The following is a 22021-nucleotide window of genomic DNA, read 5'->3' on the forward strand; positions in this document are numbered from 1 at the left end:
TGTAGGGAAGTAGAGGCATTCCCTGTGAATCTTTTGGAATAAAATGCAATACATTTTTATTCAGTCCTGTGTTTTAGTTGCTGTGTTTATTGTACCTGAAGTTGTGCTTGTATTCATACTGTTCAAAGCCTTAGTAAGATGGAGTGTGTTACTTTATTAATCCACAGCAAAGAAATGTTGCACGGCGTTCTTAATAAGATGAAAATTAGCTTTACTGAGGCATAATTATATAACAATAGTTATTCTGTACAGCCAGATGGTGTACGTTTGTTCACTGTCTAATTTTAGTCATTAAGTAGTCCTCAAAATGTTGCTATGCTGTTTCACTGTCTCCCAATGTTTCTTTGCAATGCTTCAGAGAGCTGAAAGGATGTGAACTGTTGTGCCTACTGGGAGTTGGAGGTCTGATGATGTCATTAGTAGTTAGATATCCTACTACATTTGTAGATCAGGGATTAACTGATTTATACAACTACATGGGTAACCTGCAAGAGAAAAATCTTTTGTAAGTCCTCAGTTAGCCTGCTAACCAACATAACATCTTTGGGTTTGCATGCCTCACGCTACTAGAGAACACTATTTGATTATGTGGTCTATTCCATGCTAATATTTGGTTTTTTGCTTTTTCAAGTTGCAAAATTCTTTGGGAGGATTCATCTCTCTGTAGATAGTAAACTTACATGGCATAAATGAGCTCTTGATTGTCATTCATGTATTGAACGTGTATGAGTTTCTCCCTGACCTATGTATTTTTTAAGTAAATAAGAGCTCAAACTCTAGATTCAGTAAGGTATTAAGAAAAAATTAAGAATAAGGCAAACATTTCCAAGTTTCATATCTAGGTTATGTTTAGCTCTTACTGGCCAGTATTTTCTGTTTCAGTTAGTTTTTTCCACATAAGAAGGGCAAGTTACAGTCCTTCTTGTGCATTTTCATAGCTCACTCCTTAATTAGTGCAACATCGTGTCTTTGGCAATCCTTCCTCCTTGTATAAATTCAACGTGCTTCTGAGTGGATGTAATCAAATACTGATGATTTGATTTGATGTAATCAAATGTTGTTGCTTTGATTACAAAATTCTGTTCTTCACATTTTTTCTCTCTTCTTCCCACAACATTTTTTGTCACATTAGTCATAGATGTCTTTGCTTTCAAGGTACTTCCAGACTCCTATGCCTATCCATTTCCCCTTATGTGTCTTCTTTCATTTACTTTGACACATCTACGCTCACTGCTCATCAGGCCTCATCATACCAGTTACCAGGGCTGCTGCATTTAATTTTCAAAGCAGCACTTTCTTGCTCTCTCCTAGGATAACCTGTATTTTATAAAGGCATTTCCTGTGAACATTCACAAAGTTATTGCAATAATGTCTTCTTCCAAATCCTTCCAAAAAAAATTCATTTCTATTATACCATAATATAAAAACTCGTAAGAAAACTTTCAGGTCGCCACTGGACGGATATCATTACCTATGGTACTGTTAGTTGTTCCCTTTTTCTTCCCTGTCTGCGAGTATGTTTTTTCATATACTTAAATTGTAAACCTTTGAGGACAGAGACCATTTTTGTCCTGTGCTTTTACAATGTGGATCTGTGGTCCATAACCAGAGTTCATGTTGTGGTGCAGATACAGCCCAAATTCAGCGCTGAGTAAAAGGCACCTCCAGGCCTTACCACAACTGCTTTGCTGCCTTGTTGTTTTGCATTAGCATATGGTCTTTCAAATGTGCTGTACTTTTAAGTGTAGATGATCAACTGCTTTAACATCTCTAAAAGTACTAGCTTTTCCTTTTTTTCCCCAAGACAAATATGTAACAGATGCATAAATGAACCATGGAATGAATGTGCTGCAGACATAGAGCCATCATTACGCTCTTCACAATCAAGTTTTTTCATAAGCTCATGTGGCGTACACCTGTGTTAAGTTAATGGTGCACTTAGGTGCAATGTGGAAGACTTAATAATTCAAAGTGGAATTTGTTTCTTTGTTCCTTTTGTGCTCTTTCTCATATCCTCTCCATTATTTACTGTGCTCTGTTTGCCTTCTGTTTGTACTCTACAATTATTGTGCTAATACTTGATTTGGCTGAGCTTCAAATTCACCAACTAGAAATGTGGAAAGTAGTAAGTAGAACAGGACAGGGATACGATGTAAGGATGATTTAAAAAAAAGATAAAAATGCAACAATAAATCTATATTACCAAAAAAAGTCCTTTAAGATGTGGTGCACTGGATATCTACTAGAAAAACATTTGAAAATTAAGAAATGGGTATGAGCTGAAAAATAATTTGAACAATGATTGAAGAGAGCCAGTCGTGGGTTTGGGGTTCAACAAAGAAGTTGCTTTTACAGCTCTGTTTCATATATTGAAATCATATTAGCATTTTTATGCTCCTTTGAGTGGAAGTTGTCTAATGTATAGCTGTATGTTCTTTCATAGATTTGTTGTACTACTCAGTTCTTTCATTTTTCTTAAAAACAAAGGCATTTCTTTCTCATCCTGTTGAGAAGGGGAAATAGGAATTGGGTAGAAAGCCACCTGGTTTAAATTTAAAATGAAGACGATGGTAGGGAGAGAAGCATTTGTAGAACTGGCAAAATCTAAGACCATTTTCTCAGTTGAAGATGTATGCTAACTACTAAGAAGTCTGCTTTTTAATTTGGGGATCTAATTAGACTGATCTTACTTTAAAAACCATCATTAGAGATCAGCAGAACTACAGCTGATCAAAATGTTAAAGCTTTTAACTTAAGATGGTAGTTTTCTCACACTCACTAATTGGCTTGCTCTGAAGCATACCGGTTACAGTAGCGTGCAGCCTGCTCAGCAGTTTGTGAAGGTCATTTGAAGCAAGAGTTTATTAGACTTGTGCTCAGTAAATACTAGCTCAGTGCTCTGTAGCTTCTGCTGTTAACGTCTGTATGCTGTTGCCCTAAATAAATTTAAAAGCTTTGAGGCCTACCCACATCTGACAGTTTATATTCCCTTATAGATCACCGTGCTTTCTACATGTTTTGAGAACACTTAAGCAAATTGTTAGTAGAATTTGAAGCATCAAAATCAAAATAGTCTAAGCAGTAAATTGTCATCTATGGATTTTGGTTGTTTTGAAGTTGACTGAATTACAGTCATGTTATGATATCTATTTAATTTCTTTTTGACCTAACTCTTGGCCTACAAACCATCAGGATTTGATATTGTTTACTTCTTAACAGAATCTGTTTCAGAGACATTACCTTTACTAGACTATGTATATTGACACCTGTTCTTAATCAAGAGTTACCCATTCCACATGCAGTCCAGAGATTTCTGCATAGACGGGCATATAACCATGTTGTTTAATGACATTAACCTAGATAACTGTAGCTGGTGGTAAGGACTAATTCTGTAATTGCCTAGGTTGTGTGTCTGGCTCACTTGTGTGATTTACGCTGATGTCTGAACTGCTGCATCTCCGTTACTGGAGATGGCCAGATTAAATGTAATAGAGGGATACCTAACTGATACGCAGATATATCTAAAGAGTTCTGCATAGATCTGTTTTCTTCTTCTGCATGGCAGTGTAGTTCAGTTTTTTCTTTTACATCGTGATAGATATTTGCATGATTTAGTGTATACTTTCAACTTGCATTGTTTCACAGTTGGTGATTTTCTATTTTGTAAGCATAGGAAAACTTACCTTGGACCAATAACTTTTTGATGATTTTTAAAGTTCTCCTTGGTGAAATGCAGATATTTAGCAGTTCTGTAAATGACGATAAGGAAAAAGAATTATCAAAAAACTATCTCTATGGAAGAGTTCTCCCAGGAATTTGAACTGTATCCTCTTTTAGGGGCTGAACACCATCTTGATCTCATTACTTCTTTTTTTTTTTTCCCCCTCCCCTGATCAGAGGCTCTCAGATGGCATTTTGTGGCAATCGTTTATTTGACCTGACCCAGAAGATTCTGGCTATTTGGAATGTGTTGTCATAAGCTATTAGTGATCCATCTATAACAGAGTTGTGCCTCTAGGCTTAGTATTTGGTTAAAGGAAAACAAAAAAAAAAAAAAAAAGAAAAAAAGAAAAAAACACACACAAAACAACAAAAAGAAAAAAGAACAACAACAACAAAAAACCAAAACAACGAACCACCCAGCTGGAAAACAAATGTAATTATCAAGTTTAGTGGCACAAATACTCTTGGCAAGCAAACGCTGATATTTAGATCAAAATGTACCAACAACCAGTGACAGAAGCAGTGGAGGAAGACTGACATCCCTCCATTTTCAAGGCATTTTAAACATCTTAAGCAATAGTGATTATAAATTTAATGTGTGAGCCCTAGACTTTCATGGGATTTACTAGTTTGATTTTTCATGTCTTTGATTTTTGTGTCAGTTATGTTGCTGTGTGCAGAATTTTTTCAACACAGAGTTTTAACACATGAATCCAAATATTATGCAGGCTTCAGGACAGCTATTCATAAAATGAAGGGCATCCACAGGCAAGTTTGAAAAATACTGATAACAAAGTTTGTATCTTTGTTGAAATGATTTTGTATTGTTTGTTGTACAGGAGAAGCAGCAATGTCAAATGTCAAACTTGTCTATCTGGAGATGGGTTCAAGAGCCAAATATTTAGACATACTTTGAAATGAAGATAGAAATCTGCCTTTAGGATTGGAATTAGCATGATTTATAATGACGATATATAATGCTTATTGAGGTAACAATCATATGCCAAACTGGTATTGAAGCAGTAAATGCTAGATGTAAAGAAGAATATGAGAAATTTTTGCCCCTCAAAAATTTATAAAGTGATTTTCTTTTTTCTTTTTTCTTTTTTTTTTTTTTCCCCCAGCATAAGGCGGCATCAGGAAAGGAGAGCAATTTTAACTCCAATTTTAACAGATTTCACAGTTCGAATAACTGCAGCTCCTGCAATTATTTTTACAAAAATTGATACTGCAGAGAATTTACACCCAGAGGTTAGTACAAAATGTGAACAGAAATAGCATAACTTTTATTATGTGGATAATCTTAATATTTTACTGTTCTACCATTTGAAGTGTCCAGGTTTGTTTTCAAATACAGAGATTGCCAACTGAAAAAAAAAATAGTTTTAGTCACTAGCTGAAATGTTCATTCTTGCTGGAGAAACAATTTGTGTATAGCATTCGATATTAAACGCAGTCTGTCCGGAGGTAGATATGCCTGTTTGCAATTCAGAAAATGGGAATCCTTTAATGATTTTCAGCAAGATTTTTCAAAGATTTGTGATGGAAATGTGTTGAGAAGAGGTGCTATAGTACAACGTTACAAACCATTGTGTTCACAAGCTTCTCATAAAGAAACCTGAAAATGCAATCTATACACTATCTGTAAGAAGAAAGTTGAGCTGAGTTCATTTAGCCAGATTTTCAAGCCCACAGATTGCTACAAAGCATCCACTCCCTGATGATTACTGTGGGTACTTCAAGGTACTCCAGATTTAACAATCACTTTTACCAGTCTGTGGGTCAGCTTGTTAATGATAAGTCTTTTACACACAAGTTACTGGCTCACTTTTTGGCATTAGTTTGTAGCTCAAGAATTTAAAACATTTTATATAGGGGAAGTATCAGAAAGTTTTTGTCAGCTCACAAGGAGTATTTCTCATAAGAGCTACCTCCTGGGAAGAGCAAAACTGGTACAGGAGCACAGAGGGTATTAGGTGTGTATTGCAATGTGCAGCAGGTGTACGTTGTTGCAAAATAATAGCTAATGAGTATAGAAAGAAAAAATTGACAGCTTCACATTTTGTGCAAAGGATCATCACAAGGGCAAATGGAAAATTATTTAATGTAACAAAGAAACAGGAAGCGTAGGGGGTGGCTAGGATGCATAGAAGTTATTGAATTTAAAAAAAACCCACAAACTCTGAGTTTTACTAATGCTTATGTTCAAGAATTTCAGTGTTTTCTGTATGTGCATTCTTATTGTTATCTATTCCCTGGATGATGTTCCCTGATGGAGGAGGAGGGGTCTAGTTTAGACGATGAAGGTCTTGAACATTCTGCAACCTTCTCATGAGAAGGGACAGTACTTCTACTTATTAAGCAACCCTTCTGCATTGGTTCTGTTTTTCATCTATTTATCAATTCCAACAGTGGTGAAGAGCTTTTTTTGTGCTAGATAATACCAGTAAAACAGTGGCCATCCAGCTGACTTTACCAAAGTATGAACAATGGTTTACAGGCAAAGAGAAATCAATTAGGTTGGTTATCAGTGAGTTCCAATGCATGATTTCACTGTAAATCAAATAGAGTTTATGTTTTTTAAAAAAAAAAGTACATCCTTTTCTTGGAAGGAAAGGAGAATTGGAGTCATTGCCAAGGAAATAAAAACCAGAATCTGACAGTCCACTGTTTGATACTACCAAGAGACAGAAATAAGACTCACACATGAGATGCTTTTCTTGCAAAATTTGTGTCAATAGTTATGCTGTTGAAAGCAAAGCAAAGAATAAGTTATATCCTTGTTTAGAAGCCTGAGACACCACTTTCTCTTAAAAAGACTGAATTAATACTATATACAATGTTGCGTCATTGACTGCAGCAGAGAATCACAATACAGTTATATAGAAGATGAAAATTATTTCCCCAGTAGCTGTTATTTAGTATTTTCCCTTAACTTCTCCACAGGAAATTTTGGTGTGTGGTCATTCTTTGGAGGTGAACGTGACAACAAACTTGGATTTCTTCCTCAATGTGGCTCAAGTACAACTTCTTCAGCAGCTGGTACAAGCCAATGTGGTTGGACTGGAACCTTCCAGTAGCACGACTGAGGTAGGTTTTTCGCTGGTTTGCAGCTGGTGGTTTGTTTGTTGTTTTTTTTTAAATTACCGTAGCTCTGATCAGGTGTTTGTGTCATTTAGACAAAATTGTATTGGTAAATTAAATACATGTTTTATTAGCTTTAAAATGCATTCTAATGTTGTTCTAAAAATAGGATGAGTGTTATTTTAACAAGGATATTATTCAGTAAATTAGATGAGGGTGGTTCTGCAACGTCTCACTACAAGAAGGACATTGAGCTGCTGGAGCATGTCGAGAGAAGAGCGACAAAGCTGGTGAAGGGCCTGGAGAAAAAGTCTTATGAGGAGCAGCTGAGGGAGCTGGAGTTGTTTAGTCTGGAGAAATGGAGGCTGAGGGGAGACCTTATCGCCCTCTACAACGACCTGAAAGGAGGTTGTAGTGAGGTGGGGGTTAGTCTCTTCTCCCCAGTAACTAGCAATAGGACAAGAGGAAACGGTCTCAAGTTGCGCCAGGGAGGTTCAGGCTGGACATTAGGAAGAACTTCTTCACTGTTAGAGTCATTAAGCATTGGAACGGGCTCCCCAGGGAGGTGGTGAAGTCACCATCCCTGGAGGTGTTCAAAAAATGTTTAGATGTGGCGCTTCAAGACATGGTTTAGTGGATTTAGCGGGCATGGTGGTGTTGGGTATATGGTTGGACTTCATGATCTTTGAGGTCTCTTCCAACCATAATGATTCTATGATTCTCTGATGAGAATTATCTTATGTAAACGATGAAGGAAATCAGTTTTGAAGTAGGTTTTTGAGGTTGTTTGGCATTTAACTTTAACTTTTAATGAAGCTTTGGCATCTTCTTAGGAGTTCACGTACTACGCTGTGCTTCAGTAAAGCCAGCAAATGATAAAATTTTCTCTGTGCCTGGTAACCACTACTCACATTGTCTGTCTTCACTCAAGTCCCTAAGATTCAATCCACCTCTGAATATTCTCATACTTCATCAGTAAGAATGATGATGGGTACATCATGAAGGGTCCCTTATCTTCTGAACAATTAATCTCTCCTTTTTTCTGGAATCTTAGAACCGTCTCTTGAATTTGTCGTTCTTTCATTCTGGAAGTTGATACCTCAGTTTGCATTGAAGGCCAGTCACTAACTGTAACAGACATGTAAGTTTAAATTATTAAACTTCTGGGCTGATACAAAAAAGGATAGGAGAAAAGAAAGTGAAAACTTTCCCCTAAGAAAAAAAATATGTATTTCTTATCTTCAAAACCTGGAATCCAGTCAGACTGACAGTATCTTTAAGATAGTAGAAGTTAATATGTGACAAGGCATTAATTCCCCTGGAATGGCTATTGGAGCCATTGAGAAATCTTCACAAATAAGAACAAGAGTTAGGGAGAGAGTTAAAGAGCAAGACACAAACAACTATTCCTTTCCAAGAGTCTGCCTAATAGGAGACCTGAAGAAACTTTTCTCCTTCCTTTCCTGAATCTCACAGGTTCAGCATGCATGTGAGCCTGGGTGGAAGCGAGGAATGCTCTAGAGCAGCCAGACTACTTATATTCATCTCTACTCCCCCTGTCAAAACCCCAGAAGTTGTGTGTATCTGCTAATCTAGGCATCACATCACCCCCTATTCCTTTATCCCTTCCCAGGGATAGAGCAAAATAAAGGGCATTGTTTCATTACCATGTTGAAACATGAAAGACGTAGAAAAGAAATGCAGTATATCTTTCTTTTCCTTGGATACTTTACAGACACAGGGCCTCTTTTGGAGATGAACATTATAAATAAGTATATATGGGAATATCTTCAATAAATAATTTGTAGAGCACTGTTTTCCCATTGTCAGTGGAATGGATAGAATCAGAAGATTAGAATTGGTGCCAAGAATTTTAATTTTGAGTTGGCACTATGCAGAAGTGCTGCATGACTGATGTGGACTGTACAAACTTAGAAGCAATTTACTACATTATTGCAGAAAACTTTTTGTTGAGTACATCCCAAGATACCTATTTATTGTTCCTTGATATTTCCCTTACATTATTGAGATCTCCTGTAGTGAGTAATGGGAATATTTCTGGTTCGAGGTAGTGTTTGCCTTCTCTTTCATAAGTTGTAGAACTATATCTTGATTTACTGTACTGAAAATGTAAAATCTAATGGTTAATTTTTGTCCAATTTTTTCTTCAGTGTTCTGTAGTCTTATGTGCATATATGAAGCTACCCCACCTTCTAATATATGCACATGTACTCTTACCCTCATGTTTCTCCTTCAGTCAACAGAGAGAAACATAATACACTGATTGTATGCTGCTGTTTTCATCTCAGTGAATGAAGTCTGGAGCCTGCACATGACTATCCATACTTCACACATGCTAATTATTTTATTGCAAGAATCAAAACAGGATTTTGCTCAAAAGAACATTAATGTCAAAGCTAGATCAGGCTTTTCAGCACATTGTTCAGTCAAATCTTTCTTATCTCCAAGAAAGGAGGTTGCACTGCCCCTCTGGGTAATTGTCCTGCACTGAACTACCCTCACTCTGGCAAATTTTTGTCTTTATGTCCATTCAGAATTTTGCTTTGTACAACTTTTAGCCATTGCCTCTCAACATTTCACTGTACAGCTCCAAGAACGGTCTGACTTCATCTTCTTCATAACCCTGCTTTAGGTAACTGGAAACAGCAATTTGATACCCCACCATCATCCTTTGCCTTCTCTTTTTCCATCACCCTCTCCTCATAAATCCTGTGCTTTAACCTGTTAACCCTCTTGATGATCCTCTGCCCACTCAGCTTTGTCAATGTCTTTCTTCTACTCTTGAGCTCAAAGCTAGAGACAGTACTCTAGATGTAGACTCACAAGTATCTAATGAAGGGAAATAATCTCACCTCTGATCTACTGGCTATGCTGTTGTTAATGCTGCCCATAAGTGCTTAACCTTCCAGCACTAAAGGGGCATGCTGCTATCACGTGTTCAGTTTCTTGTCCACCAGGACCCTTTGGTTCTTTTCTGCAAAGCTACTCTGTAGCAGTTGCCCTTCAGCCTGTGTTTGGTGTGGGATTTTTCTGTCTCAGGTGCAAGACTTCGTGTTTACCTTTGCTCTTCACGAGGTTTCTGTCAAACCATTCCTCCATTTTGTCAATGTCCCTCTGAATGGCAGCCCTACCCCTCAGTGTATCAACAACTCCCCTCAGTTTGGTGTCATCTGTGAACTTTCTTTGGGTATATTTTGTATCATTGCCAAGGTCTTTATTAAAAACATTAAACAGGATCAAACCTTGAGGAATATCACTCTGTAACTAGAGTTCAGCTACACCTTGGAACAGTGGCCATTACTCTCTGTTTTTCGTGGTCCACTGTGTTTTTTACCTACTTTGTAGTCCACTCATTCGGTTCACACTTAACAGTTTGGATACAAGTCTGCTCTGGAAGAGTCTGTCTAAACTTTGCTAAGATCAGAGCAAACGGCATCCAGTATGCTATCCACAGAATCAATCATCTCATCATAGGACGCAATTAGATTGTGCTAAGACGTGATTTGCCTTTTGGTAAATATGTGCTGTTTGTTCCCAAAAACCTTTTTGTTCTTCAAGTGCCTGGAGCTGGCTTCTGTGGAAATGTATTCTGTCACCTTCCCAGGGACTACAATGAGGCTGATTATCAGGTAGTTCCCTGGATCCTCCTTCTTGCTCTTTTTGAAGGTGAGGATGACATTTACTGTTTTCCAGATATCAAAGACTCTCCCAGACATGTCCTTTCACATATGATAAGTAGAATACCAGCAGTGGCACTAGCCAGTTCGTCAAACACCTTTGGATGTGTTCTGTCTGATATTTTAAGAGAAAAATTGAACTGAAGTTATCCATCCTCCAAAGGCTTTCCTAAAGTATTGCAAATTACCTAGGCTCTTACGCAGGTCATAGTGATACACAGAACCTGTACTCTGTTTCTCCTGCTGTGGTGTTCCTCTTGCATTTACATTCAACACAGTCTTATTCAGCAAGATGATTCATAGAAAATAGCTTTAAGATGTTTTTTCCCCACAGTGCCTATTTGCTTTGCAGATTTAGAGCTTCTGGTTCATAGCATTTGAGGATTTTTACCAATATTTCTATTAGATGCTGAAGCATGATTAACAGAAGAAGGGGAAGAAAGATAAGAAACTGTATTCCCCATGGGAAAGTACAAAATTAAATGGAGAAACCAAGAAAGTTTGCATTTCCAAACTGGAATGCATGAAACCTGTCTTCCAAACCTGCCTTGAGATAGCATGGCAGTGATTGGGGTTTTTTTGAAGTTGAAAGGAACAGAACATTTTAAAATCAATATTATTTTGGTACTTGTACATTAATTTACACCACTGAACTGTTTGCATTAAGTACTTGTTCAGTTATTTTCAAGGATATTCAGGACCTATGCACATACAATGCCTCCCTTCAGGGAGTCATGAATGAATGAGTAACCACACAATAAACAAAAGTATGTAAAAACAGCACACACAGGCATTCTCTGAATAGGAAAGGGGATAAAGGAATGTCTTGAATTTCTGGAGACAACTGACCATAAGTAAAATTCATTTTATCAATTGTCCTTTTTTCTGCTAGAATAATGAAAAGATGGAGATACATTCTTGTCAAAGATTTTGTTGAGAATCTGTCAAAAAGTGCACTTCAATACTGAAAAATGAACTGTAACAGCAGCTGTAGGATTCAAGAGTTGCCTAAACATAGGAAGAGAACAAGAATGGTAAATTCACTTTTTTTAATGCGTTGGTGCCACTTTAAAGACACTGCAGATGAAATACTGAAAGAACTTCTAGAAATGCATTTGAATTTTTACAGATCTGACCATGGACTACTGAAAGTTGCAAAAAATTCTTGTTTCCAATCAGTCCAGCTGATTGAAAATTCTGCATTGCTAGTAGGCACTTAACCTTTTTAAAGGAAAAACAATCCAGCTTATAGAATACATAGAATCGTTCAGACTTAGTGGAAAGGTTTAGGGAAATTTAAGGTCTGAAGGGACTTTTGTGCACCAGGGTTGGGAGACAAAAGGCAAGTTAGATTGGAACTCAGATTATGAATGGAATTTTGTATGACAGTAACTTAAGGCAATGAGTATATTTGCTTGGCTTTCCTTTAAGCACTCCTGTTATTACTAATTAAGATAATAATCTAGATTGTGTATCTTTCCTGCAGGCAAGCTGTTCAACCAGATTTAAAGATGTGGTGTTTAACCTGTTTTCAGGAAGCCATTTTTACAGTATGAGGTCTTACTTAAAGGAAAAGTTGGTAGTGATGAATTGTATATTCATCTCATTGTATTTGTTTCCTATTAGTGTCTGTTCAAACACAGTTATGCATATATGCATAGTTATGGTGGATTTGCTTTTTAGCATGCAAAGCTTAAGGTAAGATAGAATCATGGAATATTTAGGTTGGAAAGGACATACAAAGTTCCTGTAGTCCAGGCCCCTGCTTACAGCAGGCCTAATGAGGTCAGTTTGCTCTAGGGCTTCAATCAAGTCTTTAATACCTCCAAAGACAGAAATTAAACAATCTCTCTGGGCCGCCTAGTTGACCACCCAAATATTTTTAAAAAACCCAACTTTTAAAATCCTACTATCTAACTGGAGTTTCTTGTGTTCCCACTTGTGTCCATTGCTTCTCCCTGTCACCTCTGAGAAGAGTCTGGCACCATATTCTCTACGGACTGCAATCAAGTAGTTGTGCACATGCCCATGGATGCCATCTGATTAAACTTTTTGTCATCTTCTGATACTGCTGTCTTGATTTTGCAACTGTCTTGTCTGCCCTCTGTTGAACGCAGTTGATACTTTTCTTGTACTGTGAGGACCAAATCTGGACACAGTATTCCAGGTGTGATCTCACGAGTGCTGAGTAAAGGGCAATAATCACTTCCCTCAGTCTACTGACCATGCTTATCAATACAGTCCAAGATGCTGCTGACCACCTTGTTGCCCAGTCACGTCACTGGCTCACGTCCACCAGGACTGCTCTGCACTCAGCTTGTATCATTGCTGAGGTTCTTCCTTCCCAGGTACAGGACTTCATGTTTCTCCTCATTTAACATCCTAAGGTTCACTGCTTCCCGTTAATCAATACCTTCTGAGCTCAATCATTCAACTAGTTTTATATCCATCTGGCAGTTCACCAATCCAGACTGTAATGACCAAAATTATATACAAGAATATTGTAGTAGTGTTAAAAGCCTTGCCAAAGTTGAGGTAAATGGCATTCCCTGCTCTACCCTTGTCCGCAGATCCAGCCATTTTATCATAGAAGGTAATCAGGTAATCTGATAGATACCTGCTTTGTGGATTCTGAGGAAAAGCAAAGCACGTCAGTCAGCAGCTTTGCTTTGTTCATCTTTTTTGATACTTAGCAATGCTTTGCATTTTTTTCAGAGCCAATAGTTTCTACTGCTTGCAGTAAATGTCCAAGTAAAAACTGTGAATATATGAAGCTTGTCTCTTTTTCTGCTTCTCTCTAGCACTCTTTCTGTAGGCCTCCCTGATGATTCTTTCTCCAGCAAGGTGAGCACTCAAGGGTCCCAGCTATGTGGGCTGATGACAGCTCTTCCAGCAAGTGGCCCTTTGAAGCTTACCAGTACTCCAAAGAAAGACAACAAAATATTTGGGGATTCTGGCTGTAATTTTTGGGGCAGAGAGTGGATCACAAGAGTCAAATGCAGATACCTTGGCTGCAAGATGGATGTTTTGGAGCTGTGAAGGCACAAATATTTGAGAAGTGCAAATATCAAGGCTGAAGTAGAATCATCTAGAGTTGTATAAAGAATTAGAGAGATATACAAGGAGTTATATAATTAAAAATGAAGGAAACATTATTCAGGTTTGGTTGTTAGGAAAAATTTTATTTGGTGTAGAACACTGTCAAGGGACATTACAAAAAGATGTGGAGCTGGGATCATTTCACTGATTTTTTTCGTATCAGAAGAGTACCTGGTGTGGTTTTATGACTGAACTGGTTCTAATGTTATAATCCCTAACTAATCATAACAACCCCCTCTCAATTTCTAATTTATGTGATTTTGAGTTCAGTAAATTCTATTCATCTGCATTGGATTTCAAAAACTAAACCACACTTAGTTAAAATGGCAAAAATTAGTGAATTGCATTCTCTGAAGCCTAAAAACCACTAAGCAGGCAAATCTCCTTTTATTGGATAAAGAGGAACTTCAATGTATTAAGACTGCCTGGGGCATGTGGAGTTACCAACAGTAATTAGTTTTGTTATTCATTAATATCAAGTAATCATCATATTAAGTCTACTTTAAAAACAACCATATATGAAAAATAGCACATGACTGGTTTTGAAACCAATGTTTCCAAGCAAGTTAAATATTTATACTTTTTAACAAAACAGAAAAGATATTTTAAGGGGGCAGGGATAAACGACATCATTAAGAAAGCCAGAGATGGGGATGCTCTTTGATCTGTGTATGTATTCTGCCCAGTATCCCACAGAAAAGAAACCCACCCTGAAGTCATAAAGCTAATATAACATTCTTTCCTTCTCCCAGTCTCCTGACTCCACTCTTTCTTGTTGGTCTCCTATAGTCTACTTTTTTTCAGAAATGCACACATAAGTGTCTTAACTTCCAGTAATCTTGACCTGATTCACTCATGATACTCATATGCAGTTCTCCAGTCTTTCTGCTGTGCAGAGTTGCTCTGTTTTATAAAAACAAGGATAAATGTGGTTTTGTGTTTTCTGAAATTGTTTGAAGACTTGTCCTGTTTCTCACACAGGAAGAAAAATTCTTCAGAATATCATGATACCTTCTGCAGTTTTTTTTTTCTTAACTTAAAAGGCTATAGTAAAGAAACAGATCTGAAGATACTTCTTGGTGTTTGATAGTTGCACTGGCAGACTTGCTTTTGTTCAAAATCTGTTGGGTTTTTCCTGGATCATCTTTTAGAAAGGATGCCATACTTATTCCTTTTGTACCATATTATCCTGTGGTTTTTTGTTTTGTTAAGTCTAGAAAGCACCATATAAATTTGAAACTTGGTGGTCTTGTTTTTGTAAGTACTCTAAATTTTCACAAGTACTTCTTGCAACAAATTCATCAATATTTTTGAACTTACTACACAGAATGTTGGAAGGAGTTAATATAAAGATTTCAGACCCATTACTAGGTAAATATGATTGACATGACTAGATAAATTTAGTTGATATTTGAGGCACGTGATATAATGACCATAGTGGCTTAAACCAAGGCTCATTTATTTAGCCCTACAATAGCATATGACTTGGAAACAGTGTAAGAACAGATACATTAATTATGCATTCCTCCAATATTTTCCCAGCTGTAATGTAGTATTTGCAGCTTGGGCACTTGCAGAGATAAATGGTGGTGTCTATGTACTTAATAGTCTTCAGTTGTGTGTTTTTTTCTCATGGATTTGTCCAGTTGCCTTTGAAACTCATCTAAACTTTTAACATCTGCAGTAAACTGTGGGAAGGAGATCCACAACTAACTATATGCAGTTGGAACACCACCACCTACACCACCCCACCCCACCTCCTTTTTTTTTTTTTTAACTTATCTTGCATCAAGTTCTTATCTTAGGAAACAAAAAATATTTCTTAGTCACCATCTCTGGGCCATTTTAACTTACATGCTTGGATCATACCCTGTTTTCAGTGTCTCTTTTCTTCCAAGTTGAAGGATTCTAGTTTTTGAGGTTTTGGGTTTTTGTTTGTTTGTTTTTTAACTAGGATTGTTCCCTACAAACTGTTCCATTCCATTAGTTATTTTTGTTAACCTGTTCTGGCTCTTTTTCAGTTTTACAGTCTCCATTTTTGAGGAATAAGTGGGGCATGGTCCAGACCAGAATTGCACCCATTATTCAAGATACAGACAGGCACACATGGATTTATATGTTGGCACAGTGATGTTTTCCCTTTTGTTCCATCTATGTTTCCTGTAAATCTCGATAAGAAAATTGGGTTTTTATATCTGCTATGGATCCTTCTCCTTTTCCTGATACCTGACCATTTCATAGAACTGTGTGTAATAAGGTTAAGAACTTGTTTTTAGGTGATAGTAGTTGAACTGGAGGCCATCCTTCTATATTCCTTTTAGTTTTCTTTTTTTTCCTTCTTGCATCACTTTACATTTGCCTATATTGTATTTAATCTGCTATTTTATTGCCCCGTCATTCAGCGTTCTAGGGTATTCGGTTCTTCACAATTGGGCTTTGACTTTATTACCCTGAATAAGTTAATATACTTACAAAACTTTCTCATGTTGCTCTTCATTCCTTTTTCCATTCATGAATATATTGAATGTGATTGGTCTCAGCATAGATCACTAGAAGAATATACTGGTAACCACGAAACATTAAACTGACCTTGTACTCTTACTCATAGTTGATTCATCTAGACTAATTGATCAATTTATCTAGGTGAGGACCTTCTTCTTTATCCCACGGAAATTTGTTGACTAGACACTCACAGTAAATTGAGCTCTTGTTCCCAGCTAGCACATTGCTCATCAATAGTGGGAATCTTTTATCTGCAGAACAAACTTTTCTCTCAGTTACGTAAAGCCACAATCTTACAAAGTAGTCTGTACACCGTATTCCAAGTCTGATAAGAAAACACATCAAAATGGGGAGCAGGTTTGAAATCGGAGACACACTTATCTGTCGTGAGCTTGTTGCCTGATATAGTTCTGATTTTTCACGTGTCTTGCTCTTAAGTCACTGTCCCAAAAAGTCAGAACTTAAACAGCCCCAACGTTTTAAAATTTCATTTGAAGTTCAGCTCAGTCAGCTGACAATATGGCTGTTCCTCCTCCTTTCCTCTCCCCTCTGAAATTAAACTTCTTAGCAATGATACAGCCATTCTGTTTCCATGATGAATTTTCAGAGTTTTTTTTAATTTGCCTTTTTTTTCTTTTTTGTTAGTTACAAACTTTGCAGTTTTGAGTTAAGTTTGAAACATTTTCACTGTAACTTAAGAGACATGGATTTGCATGCTATGCTTTATCTAGTTTATTTTAGCCTGGATAAACAGTGAAAAATTATCAATAGTTAATGAATTATCTTGTAATAATACTTCTCACAATTACAATTAACTTGTAATTACTTCTCACAAGTAATGTAATTCCTAGTCAGTAATATAATTACTTGTGAGAAGAGAGCCTAATGCTGATATATTTATTCATTGATCCCTGAGGCCTCACTTGTGAACAAACTTCAGAGAACTAGCAGGTTTCTCAGCACCTCCTCTGTCTGCTACACCTGACTGGGACTCATGCCTAGGGAGCCTTTTCTTAAGTATTTAACCTGTTTTGTTGGAAAGCAAGCAATCCTTTAATGGCGGAGTTGAACAGCCATTTATGACTTTTCAACTGCAGGACTTGAAGAGCTTATTTGTTCTTTATCTTTAAAAGAAAGAAATGAAGTATCCTTTATGCAAGCAAGCTTAGCGTATTTAAAAAAAAATAAAATTGCACTGACAAAACCATGACATTCCTGAATATTCCTGTCTGTATTATTCTAAGTTGAATTCTCACTGTTATGTAATTAATATTTCATTTGTCTTTTATAATGTGTAAGTGAGGATATGCTGAGGAAAGGGATGGAAAGTTTTCAAGGGACTGGATTTAAGCAGATGGAAAGCAGGTGGCTATGCACATTGTATCACAATTTTGGCACATCGCTCATTAAGAAAACCTATGCCACTGAAATTAATTCACGCCCAACAGATGTTTAGTACCATAAAGGGATGTGACCTGCTTGACACCAGTCACTGAAAGGAAAACATTTTTTCTTTTGATGTTTTGCATTAGGTACCATGGATATTACACATGTGTCTCACACACTGAAAATAAAACTATTTTCTTATATAAATTTTACATAAATGAACACTCATCCCTGCTGTTCAGCCAACATAATTAATGTTTTATAGAGAAATGTGGGATTCTCCAACAGTGTGTGGGTTCATTTAGTAGTGGACATTGCATTCAAAACCAAAGTAATTTCTGTTTCTAAGTCAAATTGAAAAATCTTAAAACTATGTAATTAAGTTTTGTCTAAATGTACTGGTAGTAAAAATCTAGCAGTAATCTAATAGGATACTAGTAATATCATGGTTATAGTAAATGGATTTTTTTTTTTAATCCCTGCCTTTATCCTGAGACTGTATGTACATATATGAATTTGAAGTGTAAAATTTCAGATTATAAATTTTAATAACAATCCATACTTGATTATGATAAACTTATGGATGGGGTTCTGAACAATCAAGTAATTAGGACTGGAAATACTCTGAGTTTACAGCTGCCTGTTTTGATGAGTTAATAAACATTTGGCCTTTGGAGTCAGGGAAGCAATTGTGGCGGGTTTTTTAAGGGTTTAGACAAATAGGAAATTTTTATTTTTGCTTTTCCTTCCCCAGCCTCCTGTGGCAGCATGATGGTCTAAGGCTGGGTTTCAAATAAAATAAGAACTTTAGGTTCTGGTCTATGGAAAGGCGATAATCCACTTAGCATTCAGTCCAAGACAAAAAAATGTGCATCTCATTATTTATAGGAATAAACAGTTTATGGGAATATCATTACATGTCTGGCTGTGAGCAGTGGTGTTCTTTAGAGAAAGAGAAGGGGAAGAATGCAATGGTTGCCTTTTTCCCGTATTCTTCTTGACTTGTAGCAAATGCGTACGTATCAGCAGTATTACAATGGATAAGTTTTCAGCACAAAATACTTTTAACAGTTTCTGTTTGGATCTCCCTCTGGGTATAAATTAGCTATGCTTTAATCTTTGGTGATATGTGCTAGGTAACACATAGAACATGCCTTGTACATGTTCTAAGTACTAACAGTCTTTTGTGAGAGTCAGTATATGTCTGTAACTTAGAGTATTTCTGTAATCTCTCAGTGTTTGAAAACATGACTAAAAGCTACTAGCATAGATTATCTGAGGTTTATCTTACTCTTGATAAAGTGCACTGGTGCTTTGGAGTAAAAGGGAAGAGAAATTAGCTGTATTACCACTCCGATTAGGGCAATTATATTCTAGTAATGTATATTGCTGTATTAATGACATTTCTAATGCAGGTCCTCTTTGGTGCAAAGTATGAGCAAGAAATTAATTTTCTCCCCTTAAAAAGCATGCAGACAGAAAATTATGAGTCTTTCTGTGCCTAAGAGCTTTATATTCCTACCAATAACTTCACAAACCTAAAAAATGTAGGCCCTGTTTTCTAAAGACTCTCTGAAATACAGAAATAGAGCAGAGGTCACATCCTGAAATTATTTTTTTATTATAGTCAGCAGAACTTTCCCAACATAAGTGACCATACCATTTTTCCTGTTTTTAAAAACACCAATACTACTTGATATCTGCTACAGAGGATCTCTTGGATACTTTTTCAATTTTATCTCTGTTTTTACAATGTATAAAAATGAATATTGACCCTCAAATGAGGCCATTATTAGAAGATTTCTATGTCTTTATATTTATTTGCTTTTGTTATTACTAGGAGTCTGTTCCAATCAGTTCTTCAAGGTAGTCTTGAAAGCTGAATTTATAATTTTGCTCTTTAGGCTTGACAGGGAAGAACTCTCCTAGTTCTTTATTACCACTGGATTATCTGACAAAGCTAGACAGCAGTTTAGCATATTTTGATTTGATTCTGGAATTTATTGTGTGCTTTTTGCAAAGACATCTGAAGAATTTTAAAAGGGATATAATTAATGAAATATTACAAAGAACATGTAATAGTGCAGGAAATAACTCTCTGTAAGTATTTAGCTAAAAGTAGGCTTTCTGCCAGTCTCTCTCAGTAATTAGAATTATAATATCTTTTATAGTACATCTGAATTTTCCTTTAAATATGTTTATAATTGGGAGCAAACTGTATATGGGTCTCAAAACCTACAAACATACCTTAATCCAGTAAACTGCGATTATTCAGTTAGTAAGACTATGACTTCTCAGAAAATGTTTTTTCTTCTCAATGTGAATTCAACTAGATGGATTAATCTCTGATTCTACTGACATGAAAAATTGTTTAGTAGGGCTAGTAGACATAATACTGATGGTTGTTAGTTTTTATCAGAACATTACAGTTAAAAATAGAATTCTGTATGTGTGCCTTGAACATAAGATCAAAATGTAAGTTGTATTTTCTCTATTGGTGAAATAGAAGAGTTGAAGTTTTGGCATTGCTGAATTTCTGGAATATTTTGTTATGACTATATAAGCAGAATAAAAAGGATTGTTAGAGTTCTGTTTAACTTACTGATTAGCCTGCTATAATCTTCCAAGTGTCAAGAGGTGTTCTCAACTTTCTTCTTTAACAGTTTAGCATTGCAGGTGAGAATGATATTAGGTCATCGCAGGCACCTGTTCAATAAATAACCAATAATTAATTCAGTAACTTAGGCTGTTATACTTGCTCTGAATTTTTTCCAAGCATGGTTACATTGGATGACACTGTTTCATCAATTGCAATGAGTCTGACTTCATTAAGGGATTATCTAACCATCAGTGCGTATGGCTTTTGTTGGAGGGATCAGGTGGGCTTTGAAGGATTGGTATTGATACTGGATTTGTTCAATTTTAGTCACTATTTAAGGTAGAACTAATGACTGGAATTTTTACTGATTTATGAACTCAAGTAAATTAGGACATTTAACAAACTTTAGTGAAAACAGAACAGATAAATTGCCAAAATGAAATCAAAAGTATTAACTGGAAAATAGATAGGGGTGCAATTTCAGACAGGTAAGTCATATGATTAGCACGAATGAGACAAGTAGTTAGCGTTAAGGCTGAAAGAAATGGCATTAAAACTGGTTTGGGTGAATAAAGAGGATATCCTTTGGAAAGCTGTCTAACAGTGGAAGCAAAGCTGACAGGTGTGCTAGCTTTTCTATCATTAGTGGATTTTGATAATTCAGAGATTTATAGAATCTTTGATTAAGGTGACAGTGGAGATCACTGTGATTGGAATTACCTCAGACCATAAGATTTCATTGAATTAATTCATCTTTAGATAAGAGATTTTTAATTAGCTTTTTAAATGATTGTCTGCTCAATAAATAGTTTATCGAAAAATAATACAGTAATTCAGTGATATAGAATCCACTATAGTCATTCATAAACTTTTCCAAGAAGTAATTCTTTTCTAGTTTAGAAAAGTGCATCTTATTTCTTGTTTAAAAGTTACAATCTATGACTTTTGAAATCAGTGATTTCTGTTAATGCCCAAATGTCAGAGTGGCAGTCCATGTTACTTCTTTTCCCTTTTGTCTGGAAACCATATTTGAAATAGCTAACTATATTTTAAAGCTGGAAGAATAAAGAGAAATTACACTGGATATATACTGGCTTGGAATCTCATTGGAAAAATGTTTTTCGTGTGTATTGAAGGAGAAGAATGGGAAAATATGGGGGGAAAAAAGCAGCATTTAAGATGTGAAAAAACGTCATTGTCTTCCAAATATTTGACTAGATAAATCCTGAGGATTGTTAAGCAACTATAAACATCATTAATCTTAGTTAGGAAGCTTGATTTCACTGGAAGTTCTTGGTAAATAGAAGGATTAAATAATTGTCTCTTGCCTCAAAAGTAAAATACATTGTGGTTCTCTGTTTTATGCTTTGGTTACATAAATATAGACAGTCCTCAAAGCAGCAACCCCTTGTTGAAACTTTAAAGGTGTGGTTTCCAAATAGGCTATCTTTGGTGGTTTATAGAGCAATGTTGTAAAGATTAGCCTAGACAAAAATAATAAAGAAGTGATGATTTATGAGTAAATCTTTTTTTTTTTTTTTTCCCCCAAGTGTTTTAATATTCTGTAAAGAGTTTCATGCCAGGTCTCTAGTGCCATGTTTTTACTTATTATAAGCCCTAGCTTTATACTTTTTTATAAATTCATCTTTGATGTACAGTAGACCTATTGTACTGACTTTTTCATAAAGTATAGTCTATTATTGCAAAGAATATTGCTTTGATCTGCTTGACAGGTTTAGAGTAGGGACACGTACGTGGTGTTTGATAAATTACCTGAGAGGCAAAGAATGTTGCTGCCTTTTCATAATTATTCACTTTTTCAGAATTAATATATGCCAAATTCTTACAAGAAGAAGATATAATACCTGCAGATGGAGAACAGAAACAGAAGTGCTAGGAAAAGAAATACAAATGTGAGAGTGAAATGCAG

At 36.1% G+C, this 22021-nt stretch overlaps 1 protein-coding gene across 1 annotated transcript in view; it reads left to right on the plus strand.

Annotated features, from left to right (window-relative positions):
- The window catches only part of LOC104165251 (vacuolar protein sorting-associated protein 13B-like), a 270979-nt gene that overhangs the window by 109928 nt on the left and 139030 nt on the right, over positions 1–22021 (plus strand). Inside the window, exons 15-16 of the mRNA XM_009704826.1 lie at positions 4848–4974; positions 6670–6813. Coding sequence (XP_009703128.1) covers positions 4848–4974; positions 6670–6813 — 271 coding nt within the window. The remainder of the gene's footprint in view (positions 1–4847; positions 4975–6669; positions 6814–22021) is intronic.

Source organism: Cariama cristata, unplaced genomic scaffold, assembly GCF_000690535.1.
Source record: "Cariama cristata isolate BGI_N322 unplaced genomic scaffold, ASM69053v1 scaffold7657, whole genome shotgun sequence".
NCBI classification, from domain to species: domain Eukaryota; kingdom Metazoa; phylum Chordata; class Aves; order Cariamiformes; family Cariamidae; genus Cariama; species Cariama cristata.